This window comes from Rattus norvegicus, chromosome 13 (genome assembly GCF_021556685.1).
Source record: "Rattus norvegicus strain SHRSP/BbbUtx chromosome 13, alternate assembly SHRSP_T2T, whole genome shotgun sequence".
NCBI lineage: Eukaryota > Metazoa > Chordata > Mammalia > Rodentia > Muridae > Rattus > Rattus norvegicus.
In genome coordinates this window covers 18,969,113-18,981,264 of record NC_141546.1, presented here as the reverse complement: position 1 = coordinate 18,981,264, position 12,152 = coordinate 18,969,113, and the positions used below count along the sequence as shown (strand labels likewise).

The following is a 12,152-nucleotide window of genomic DNA, read 5'->3' as shown; positions in this document are numbered from 1 at the left end:
TATCCTGAGAGCACATTTAGCTCTAAAGATCAAAACTATGTGAGTCTCAGATAAATGCATGCAATTGCACATCATTAGCTTAAAAGACTGAAAAATAATAAGCAAGGTTCAGAAAGACAAATATTGTGAACTCCCTCTCATATGATGAATATAGATCTGTCCCCACTTTCCTCCATATACATATAAATTTCCAGTCTTCCCCTCAGTAGCTTACTTTTCTGCTTTTTTGAGGCAACTCTGCTTATTTAACTTGTGACAATATACATCTGAACTGGGAGCTGGGGGTGGGAGATGGAGGGTGGGACTTTGAATTTGAAGTGTTTTTAAAAGACTAATGAAAATCCCTAGGTACTTTCTCCAGCCTTCAACCCACTGCCTCAGGTCAAGGCCAGGCTAAGTTCCATTCTCCACCCACAGTTCTCCAGAAGAGTAAGAATATCCTTGAAAAACTGCAGATTGATAGTCACCTGATATTGTGGTCGCAGATAGAGTTGGAATGTGTGTTATATGCTTGCTAGCCAATAGATTCAAAAGAAACCTCTTGCATTTGCATTGAACTCCATTCTTATGTCTCACTTGGGGAGGGGAGGTCTCCCAGTAGTTAAGACTCACTTACATTAACAATAAAGGTTTTAAGCATGAACAAAATCAAAAAGCTACATAAGTAGAAGGATATTTTTATCATTCTTTTAAAGAATGAAATCTAAATAAGAACAAGCCCTAAGCAAAACAGCAAATCAAACAAATCAAAGGCACCATCCCTGAGTGCGATTGAGCATCACATGGCCTGAGCAATGGATCAGAGGCTAAGTGCTCTTCCTCCTCCAGAGCACTTTAATTTCATTCTTAGTGCCCTCTTAAACACCTAAAACCACCTGTATCATGAGTTTCAAGGAATCTGTTTCTCTCTTCTGGCCTCCTTTGGCTTCCTCACACTCATGGCATAAGTTTATATCAGAAACCTAAAAATGAAACTCAATCTTTACAAACAGTCTAAGAAAGTAGACTTTTCTGGAAAGCAGTTGGGCCATTGGTAGCATGTCTTTGAAGGAGATCCTGAGATCTCTACATCTGCCTGTCTCACTACTGCCTCACAAATGCTGTAAAAAATAGATTTTTCTTTGTCACATTCACTCATGATGAGGTCCCTTATCAACATGAAATCCAAATCAACAGAGCCAAGGATATGGGCTGAAATCTCTGAAATTATAAGCCTGAAGAAACACAGGAAACTTGCCCCCCATCTCTATAATCTCTTGCCCATGCATGGAGCCAGAGCAATTAGTATCCCCTTTCCCCCTTTCCCCAACATATGTGCCTTGGGCATTTGAAGAGGGAAGGCAAAAGGAGCCCAATCTAGCACCCAAATATTGCGAATATTGTGATACTTCTTTTGTGACAGCACTCTGCCAGTGCAGATGGGTCCGACCTTTGAACAAGGCAGGAGTTACTATCCTTGAAGTGATAAAGCCCACTCTTGAGCTATGAGAAAGAGGCAATTAAGTATCTCAGGCACCTGTTACCACCTTAAAACACACATTGGTCTCTTCGCGGAAAAAGTTATTTCTTCCCGGTCAAAAAGCTCTTTTTCCAGCTGCACAATTTTGCCTCCCTGTCTGAACTAATGCTATCAGGTTTGAAGGACAGCACTTCAATTTCCCCTACCCAATCACGTAATGACAGGGGTCAAGAGCCACACTTTATGCTTTGTATTTATCTCTATCTCTATCTCTATCTCTATCTCTATCTCTATCTCTACCTCTACCTCTACCTCTACCTCTACCTCTACCTCTACCTCTACCTCTACCTCTACCTCTACCTCTACCTCTACCTCTACCTATACTATACCTATACCTATACCTATATCTATCTGTCTGTTTGTTTGTCTATCTAATTGATCTATCTATATCAAATCATTAGACTTAGGTGTTGTTCTCCTAACTGGAGCCGCAAGAAGGACAGTGAACCAGGTCAGGGCTCCCATAATAAAAACTCTTTGTATATTACATCAGTGTCACAATTTCTAGAGGTCTCCTGGGGTTCTAGCAAACTAAGCATAACAAGTCTAGAAGAACACTTCTTCCTTTTGTCATAGCACTACCAGGAATAGAAAGTTTGTAATTTGGCCAAGTACTAGTAATGGAAGACATTTCCTTAATTTTATTCTTGATATTTCACATGTTTAAAAACCTTATCCCTGACAAAGGGTGCTGCAGCATGAAGCAGAGAAGAGCACTGTAGCAGAGAACACCCTTCTGCTCAAGCACTCTATCTTGGCACATGGTTCTTCTTTTTAGTTTCACATCACTTTTCTCTGAGCCAAATGTCACGACAAATATATTATCCAGAAGGTCATCTTACACCCATTGCTTATGTGTGTGTGTGTGTGTGTGTGTGTGTATGTGTGTGTGTGTGTGTGTGTGTGTGTGTTGGGGGAGATCATTTAATTTTAATATAGAGGTAGAAATTAGAAACTGTGGAGTATGTAGGATACTTAAGAGGCTAGGGAGAATACATGTGCTTATTATCTTATGGATCAAAATGGTGAAAGTGTATTTTAACAGTTATGGCAGTATTGTCAAAATAAATACAAATGTTGCAGAAAAGAGAACCTATAAAAATGAGGTTGAACTTAAAGAATTGTTATGGGATGTTAAGAAGTACAGGCAGAGCCACTGTCCAAGTCCCTCTCACCATTAGAAGATTTTTGTCATAAATGCTACAATAAGCTGTTTATATACCTAAGTTTCTTGTCTGTTCCTCTGCATCTGTATGTGCTTCTGGTAATGATTGGACCACTCAAGGATGCACTCCAAATTTTGAGAGATTGGTAAGAGAGGTCTCTCCTTGTGAAAACTAAGAACATTTTTGTCTTCAAATTAGGTTAAAATGTATTTTCTTATTCTTTAAGAATGCCATATATTATGTCTTTGTTAGTTTTTCTCAATCTTGTCCCAGGTCAGGGTTAACCAGGGAGAGGAATCTTCAATAGAGAAATGCCTCCATCAGATTGTCCTGTAGAATAATCTATGGAAGACTTTTCTTAATGGTTGATATAGGAGGTCTCAGCCTACTGTTGGCAGTGCCATCCTTGGGCAAGTGGTCCCGAATTACCCAAGAAATCAGGACCAGGATGTCACAGCCAGCATGTCGTCAAGTATTCCTCCATTGTCTCTGCTACGGATCCTGCTTCTTGGTCCTTGATTTGGGTCATTGCTCTATCCTCTAATGAAAGATTGTTATGTCTAAGTCAAATAAGCCATTTTGCTCCCCTAAGTTCTTCTGTTCATAGTATTTATCACAGCAAGGAAGAGTACATTGAAATGGAAATTGAAAGGCTTACGGAATATTGTTTGGAAAGACCTGAACATGTTATTTTGGGGAGGATTGAAAAATTGTCTGATCAGAGTATACTTTGCTATCTGACATGAATCTGAAACATGATATTGAAAGCTAAGCTGATGATGGAGGCTAGGCTTTTACATTTCAGACAAAGGAGAGATTCTATCTTAAATGATCTTGTGATATATTGCAGTAACAATCTTTGGAGGTAAATGTTATGTTTCTCTGAAATAACAGAAGCTAGTCAGCTGGACTTTAAAGACCAGTTGTGACTAATAAGAGTCCACCATTACTGAGGCAAAATATTTTTTGGGAAGTGTTTACTCATGATAAGCCCATCAAGCCATAATACAGAGAGACCAAAGCTAAATTTCTAGCTGGCACCAAGCTACATATAAGAATATTCCATATATAAGAATATATAAGAATATTCCAGACACTACTGGTTTTTGAGGTATGGAACTGCAGTAATGAAAAACTCATATAGACAAGCTAAAGTATGGCATCATGATAGGTCAGTAGAGGTCATTTTTGAAGGTATAACCTCAGTTACAGTAGAAACTCCAGAAATGGAGGGAGAAGATGAAGTTGGGCAGCATGTCGTAGTGTCACAAGCACAAAAGATAGTCCAGGAAGCATTTGGCTATGGTATAGTCTTCATTCTTTTAGAGATTCCAGAATTTTGGCACAACTGAGAAGGTAAGTAGCTGCAATGGGACAGAGCTGACCTGATTCTAGGAGAGGAGCCATCTGTACCACAGATTGCAGAGCCAGAGCAGTGAAAAAAGCTAGGCCACTGTAGGCAGTGCAGTATCTAGGCAAGTGGCTCTGGGTTGTGCAAAGAAACAGGGAGAGCAAGCTAATAGGAGCAAGCCCAGAAAGCAAGACTCCTAAGTAGACTTTACTTGCCCTCCTGTCTTGAGTTCCTGAGTTGTGATCTCTTGATGATACACTGTGCATATAAACCAGATAGACCCTGCCTCCCTGAGTGGATCTTGGCATTTGTCACAGCAGCAGAAAGCAAACCGAGATGCATATAATTTTTTTTGATCCTACCCCCTCCAAGTCCTTTCTCCCATGTATTTTCTCCTAACTTTGTGCTATTGATTGAGTGATCACAAATTGAGTCTAGTTAGTGATGACTTTATTGGCAAATGTGATTGTGCAATGTCTCTCTTTCTACTTCCATTTTTGGATAAGAAAAGACTGGGGTTAGCAAGGGTGAGAGAGAGAGAGAGAGAGAGAGAGAGAGAGAGAGAGAGAGAGAGAGAGAAGAGAGAGAGAGATCACAATGTTAAACAATGTTAAATCCAAGAAAGTGCTGGTGAGGGAGTGCTAGGGAGTGAGTGCTAACAACCTCATGCTGGAAATAACAAAGTGAAACAGTGAGTTTAATCACAAGCCTGGAAACTGTCTTTCAGTTTGTCCTCAAAGAAAATGTTGGTGTTTAAACATGTAATAATTTTTTTTAAAAATTGCACCTATCAGATATCCTTGCTTCCAGTTGAGAATCCCTATCCTGTATTGAGGCTAGACCACAGCACTTGAGGACATGAAGAACATTGTTTTGAAAATGCCTCATGGGTACTACAATTCCACACATAGGGGAAATGGTATAGATTGTGTGAAAGCATAGGTACCATTGACTTTAGGTAGTATATTACCTGCAGTAGCAATGGTGTGGACTGCCTAAGGGCACATAATCATTGACCATAGTTTTTTTATGCTATGGAACCAGATACACTAGTGGCATGTATGTCTGTCTTACCTTTCTGGCAGAAAGGTCCTTCATATGGAGACTTGGTACAGTCACAGGAGTAGCTATTATGCTTCTCCACACACTTTCCCCCATTGTGGCAGTTGTTTCCATAGCTGCTGCAATGACCTGGACAACCAGGTCTGACTCCAGAAGTGACCATTCCCCTCTCCTCCAGATCTATATTCTGCCCATTCAAGTGTAGGGAACGGATGCATCCAAGAAAGCCTTTTTGTCTTGATGATGTTCCTCCTAATCGTGCAAAATAAAGGACAAACATGAAAAGTGTGATAGCTATAATACATATATGCAACTGATAGATCACAGAGTCTCTAAATGCCCCCTCTCCCATAAATCAGGACATATCTTGCTACGAACTTTTTTCCTAGACACAGTGAGATAGGCAGCTTATCCTCTTCCCTTTGTAGCTGCAAACAAGGGCTGCCTCTTCCCTATTAGCAGGACATTAGATAGCTTTGATGCCGATGATGTCTAGCATGTTGAATAAGGCATTTGGTATAAGACTAATCCCTGCCTCCTTGAAAATTTATAAGAACAAGATGATCCCTGTTTTGTTATTTGAAATAAGAGCTCATGATCATTTCTGGACCTGTCAGGCTTTAGTGGTCTTGATGCTGTTACTTTCCCAAAGAAACTCAACTGAAGCATAAGCTCATCCCAACTTCCTTCTCTGCACCTGTAACATTTTATCGCACGAAAATAACATCTTTGTGGCAACACTTATATGTAGTGCATTTGTCAGCTCTGCTAAATTTTTCATAAGATTGCAGTGAAAGAAATAAAGTTAAAGAAACTGGAAGTCAGGGCCATATTATTTAGTTGGTAGAGTGGTAGAGTGGTTGCCTGGCATTCATGAAGCCTGAGTTCAAATACCAGTACCATTAAATAAACTATGCATGCTGCATACAACAAGAATCTCAATATTCAAGATGTAAGGTTGAGAGATCAAAAGGTAAAGGTCTTCTTTGGCTACATAGAATGTTCAAAGTCAGCTTTGGATATGTGAAATCAAGTTTCAAAGAAAAATTGCCTTGAGAGAGGGAGAGACTAAGAGGGAAACGGAGCTCTTCTTAAAATGGTTAAGAATGAAAATTTACACAGTTATGGTCTCTGAACATGAATAAGATATGGGTTTTTATGTGGCTTACAGTGTCTTTCACTGGAAATCAAAGGTGTAGAGTCAGATTATCCTTTCTGGCAAATTTCAAAGAGAGCCTTTCAGTGAGCCTCAGAGACAAAACTGTAACATATTCCCTTGTGCTTATGTATAAGATGAAATTACCCTTCTGATGAGCTTCCTCATGAGAATAATTGTGTGGGATCAAGGCCACACAATCCTGACAGGCTCAGAAATTAGTGTGAGGAATTCTTAAGTCCAAAGAACAAAAAGGAAACATCTTGTTATAAATTTTCCAGGACACATGGATAAATCCTATAACAAATATCCTACTCATCATGCTACGACTATGCACTGGAAGAGGAAAAGAGAGGTGTTGGAATTCAACTCAATGTCACTCACTTGTTAGCAGAACTGACAATTGAATTCCTTTAGTTTAAGCTATTTGAACTATTATTCTATGTGTTTATAGTAAAGCTTACTGTAGGTCATGGAATAAGCGTGTTCAGTTACTGCTGTCCTTTGGGCCTTGAGTATTCACCTATTGCCAAGAATCATTAGGTGCATTATTTATTTATCAAGTCTAGTGTTTATCAATAAAAATCCTATTTAGTAGATAATATTTCTCAGTTTCCATTCAGAATTTGTCTGTAACATGACTTTCAGCTGAGACATCTGGAGGGGTCACACGAGACTTCAATAATCTCCATGAAGCATTAAACAAATTGAAACTTTCTCAATATTCTGTTCACATAGAAAACCTAGTATATCCCTTATGAATGAGAGTATATGTGCTAAGAGACAATAGGCACAGATAAATCTCATTAGCCTGGATATATTCAGTGCTGAGAATTCTGGGAGATTCCAGAAGATGTGGAGGGCCATTCTGGATTTAGAAAACAAGTACTTAGTGTTCAAACTGTGAGCTCTAGGTCATATCACAGATGAGTGAAGAGTTTGTATAAATTCTTGATTTCTGACAAATGTACTAATGTGAAAAAGAAGGAAGAGATGGAGAGAGAAGTAAAGAGGGGGAGAAGAAGGAGCAGGTGAAAATCTGTGGCAATAAACCACAAATCAATTCTTTCTGTATCTACTGGCTATCTTAACTGAGACTCATTCCTCTTTAACACCCTATGCTTCAACTCTATTATGGCTTTGTTTACAATAGCAGTTTTCAGCCTATGTGTAATGATCCCTTTTGGGGTGAACCAACTTTTCACAGGTCCCCATATCAGATATACTGCATATCAGATATTTACATTACAATTCATAACACTAGCAAAATTACAGTTATGAAGTAAGCTGAATATAACTTTAATGTCAGAACACCATGAATAATTAAAGGGTCACAGCATTAAGAATGTTGAGAAACACTAGTATAGAAACTAATTATATCCACATGTGTTCCTATCAAGGTAGATAGAATAGGCATACACGTTTTGCTTTCTTACACAAGAAATAGGTTGACAAGGGAAATAAACTCAAAACCTGGTGTTGGTGAGACAGGGCACAAGTTATTGTTAGGGGAGGTGTCAAAGACTCTTCTCAGAACTCTACATGCTCTGGTATACACGTGATCACATGCACTCATATGTGTATCCAAATATATATGCATATACACAGAGATAAAAAATACACATGTACACATGGAAGGGGAGAATTAAGTTGAAGGTATGATAGAATAAATGCTGCCATGAGAAAATAACAAACAGTGTAGATAGTTAGAAATGGAATGATAGTTAAAATATACCTTTCTTAACCCCTCCTATGTATGTTGGGGTTTGAGTAAAAATAGCTTCCTTAAGCTTAAGTCTTCATGCTCTTCCCTAGTTGGTAGAACTCTCTAGGAAAAAATTAGGAGGTATGATCTTGTTGGAGATGGTGTGTCACTTGAGTCTGGCTCGGAGGTTTCAAAAGTCACATAGCTCTCCGTGCCTCATTCTTATTATCAAGACATAGGTTTGGCAATTGCTTTGGGTAATGCCTGCCTTGCTGTTGCCATGGTTCCTACCATGATGGTTATGACTCTAACTCTCTGCAATCATGAACACAAATTAAGCAATTTTTGTCAAAATGTTTTATCAGATCTAAGACACCAGTTTACCTTATGCGTTTACCAGGCTAGTATATATATATGACATTCACTGCTTGAGTCAAAAGAATAAAAATGTACATTACTGAGGCACAAGGCAACTTTTTTATTCTGAAAAAAAAATAACATAACAAGATTGTTTCCAGTCATGAGAAAAATGCAATCCAAGAGACCAAATCTCAATTACATTGTCATGTCTGTATCAACTCCTGTGAGTAAGTCTCCTTTATCCACAAAATAAATAATTTCCACATATAATCTGATAATAACGGAAAGCCCATTATTTCTTTTCTGTGTATTATATACAAAATATATGGGAAGATTTATGGAGTTTAATATTTGTTTCTGTTTCTCATACTCTGTAGCCACTTCCCTTCACAGATTTGAATAACTCTTCCTATATCTTGTTAGTATCATTTTTCCCCTAGCAGAGATGGCAAATGCAACATCTATTGCACACTTTCTTTTGTATGGCTTAGTCAACAAGTTTATAAATGAAGGATTGCAGGGGCAATTTCTCAGGTAAAAATTAACTTCTCAACGTAGAGACTTACAAAATTCATTGTGATTTTCCCTAGACAAGAACCTCATGTCCTGTCAGATGCTGACAGAGCCAAATGAAATGAGACATTGTGTATTACCTTGCACAGTGAATAAAGCTATATTTTTACCTGTTTGTGTTTTATTTTTACCAAGAAGACAATTTTATAGAACAGATTATTTTATTGTGAAGAATACACAGATTAGCTAAATGTTAGATAATTTTATGATGGCACTTACCATCATCATAATATATGCATGTGTGCACATCTCTATATGTATACACATACAGAAACACATACACTGAGCCAAACCTACACATACAACGGCACATGAATATACATGTATACAGAGAGAAAACACAAGCATAGATGCACACTTAAATCTATAGGTTTAGAGAGATATCATAAACACATATACATACATACTACACATGCACACAGAGACAACACAAACATATTGTACAAATACATGTACATGGACACAGAGAGACACAGGAACACGCAGTATTAAATGACAAGTTACAATAGTCAGTTTTCTCCTTCTACCATGTAGGTTCTGGGAATTGAAATGAGGTTGTCAGGCTTGGCAGCAAGTGCCTGTATCTAATGTTAAGATTCTATCTCCATGTTGCCAATTTTTAAAAGAAAATAACATTTGCAAAATTCCAGTGTATCTTTCAATGACAAATCAGATGACAGTGTGCCTGCTTTCTTGCTGCCTTTTTTCCATACCCTGCCCACATTTGCTGACTCTGCACATGCATATTTCTGCTGTCATAGTAATATATTTTCTGATATCTTAATTTGAATTTTGTCTTACTTCAGATGTTGAGTAGCCATTTTTGCAAATTTTAGCATTCCTTCTTAGGAAGGCTTATTAAGACTGGTGACATAAACAAAATTTATACTATTCAGAAAGTATTCATATGTACCTCCCAAAGGTTATCAGAGTAATAACAATTATACAAACAGAATATCCTTTATCCCCTACTCCCCATTCCCAAAATGTGTGTAAGTGGTACAGGGACATGAGCAAATCAGCTTTTGTGAGTCATATTCTAGGCCAAAATGAACTGTCAGTGAGGCAGCTACCTGACTCAACCATGTTACTGTGAACATGCCTCATCTATAGTCATATAAGAAACAGTAAATTATATTTCTTAATAAGGGAGTGTTAAGTGCAATTGCTTTCGTGCTTTGTAGTTTTTTGTCCTGTCTAGGATCATAATTTACAGTTAATTGTATACATCTCTCAGAGAAAATTCACACAACCATTTACTACACAGTTAGAAAAATGAAAAGCATAGCTTTATTCTTAGAGTAGTTTGCAGCTTTTCTTTAAAGTCTCAATCTTGATTTGTGTTGCCTGAGATTCAGAGTAATTCCATTATCTTTTAGCATAGTCATTTCAAGCATGCTCGTGTTATACTAGACTTTCCAAGTTCATATAATTCTCAATGAATGAGAAAGTGCCCTTTAGTCCACAAAGTGAAGAAATCAACTTCAGAAAGGTTTCTATAGCTATAGTCAGGACCCAAACAAACTTTCCATCAAATAACTGGTATGAAAAAAGTTCTAGGGACTGGCAACACTTCAGAGGATTCCCACCGCTAAGAGCTGAGATATTATAATAAATAATTGAGACTAATACCACAAGAAAGAGAATCTAACTTCATCTGCTTCTTTTTGACATGGACTGCTATTCTAAGAAATACACACCCATTCATCATTCTCTTGGCTTCTGACATCAATCATCTTCACAAAAAAGGCCATTGGTTGGATGGTGTAGCTAAAAGTAAATTGCTATGGCATACCTCATTTGCAAAGATATAAGGTGAATTCAGTAGAATAATGGTTCCTTGAATTGAGTAAAAATCACCTCCTACATTTCAAACCTAAGTTTTATCAGCAGATAGTAAAATTGATCACCAATACAGTGAGTTGTATAAGCATGTGGATGGGACTGAAACTGACATATTGATAGAATTGTAGCCAAGGTCAATTTAAGAAGCATGCTCATTTCTGTTATGCTTCTTTCTCTATTGATTCCCATATTAGAAATTATTGTGTTTTACTGAGTTTGTCTTGAAATTAGAAAAGGGAGAAAAATTTGGTGGATGCAATCTTTGATTGTTGCCTTGTGTCTCACAGTTTAGAGTTCAACGACAGGTACATTTTCAAATGTCATCTCCTGAAAGGCAATTGAAGTCACACTATTTCCATTTTAGTTTAATTTATTTGATCAACAAATGAATGATTGGGTGAGTGAGTTAATGAGTGATTGACTGAATGCATGATTTGTTTAATTTTTCCCCTTGTTTCCTGTTCAGTTTGTGTGATAAATTTTCCATCAAAACAACAGGGAAGAAAAGTCTTATTCAGTTTTTATAATTCCAGGATAGATTCTATCACAAGAGAAAGTCGAGGCTGGAACTGGAAGCAACTCCTCACATCTACAATGAGAAGAGAAAGAGAATGAATACTGGTAGGTTTACTTTCAACTCACCTTCACCTATCTTATTAAGAGGGAAGAACGGACAGATGTCCATGGCCTCTAGAGAGTGGGCTTTATGTCTGTATCGCTGAAGAAGCCCAGGAGTCTCCCTTTCTCATAGTCTCCTTTAGCTCCCTTGCAGACTGCACTGAATGGGCAAAATATGACTCTGATTAAACGAAAATGAGTACATCAACAGATTTTTCTGTTGCTATGGTTCATCTCGTTACTCCTCATTCTTCCTTTCCATTTTTCTTCATTGCCTTACTTCTTTCTTCCCTCCTGTCTTTTTTCTATCTTTGAATATTCATATTTTCTATATGAATTACTTTGCCCCAAGCAAGTAAACAGCCTAAAGAAGCCTAATATATGTCATAGTAAATCTTAATTGTTAACTTGACTGATGTAGAATTCCATAGGAGCCAATCCTCTGATGTGTTTGAGGGATTTCTAGATTGTATGAATTGAGGTGGGAAGGGTCATACTGAAAGTGGATGGCACCATTTTCATTGGTTTCTTTCCTGGACTGAAAAAGAAGGGGTGGGGGTTTGGGGACAGAGACATAAGCACAGCATACATCTCCCTCTGCATCGTGATTAGGGTTGCAATGTAACCAGCTAATTTTATGCAGCTCAACAGCCTGCATGAAAGGAAATTTTAAAAAAAAGAAAAGAAACAGGAGAAAACAACAGCATAAATGAGACTCATAGTCATCTTCATAAGTATTCAATGTATATCTGAAATGATGCCACACCCAACTGAGAAAATGTGAGACTTTTCTCTAC

General features: G+C 37.8%; 1 protein-coding gene across 3 annotated transcripts in view; it reads right to left on the bottom strand.

Moving 5' to 3' along the window:
• The window catches only part of Cntnap5b (contactin associated protein family member 5B), a 903,684-nt gene that overhangs the window by 108,444 nt on the left and 783,088 nt on the right, over window positions 1–12,152 (bottom strand). For all 3 annotated transcript variants that reach the window (XM_087580549.1, NM_001047873.2, XM_087580550.1), the window contains 1 exon segment: window positions 5,111–5,350. In XM_087580549.1, the coding sequence (XP_087436675.1) occupies window positions 5,111–5,350 (240 nt within the window).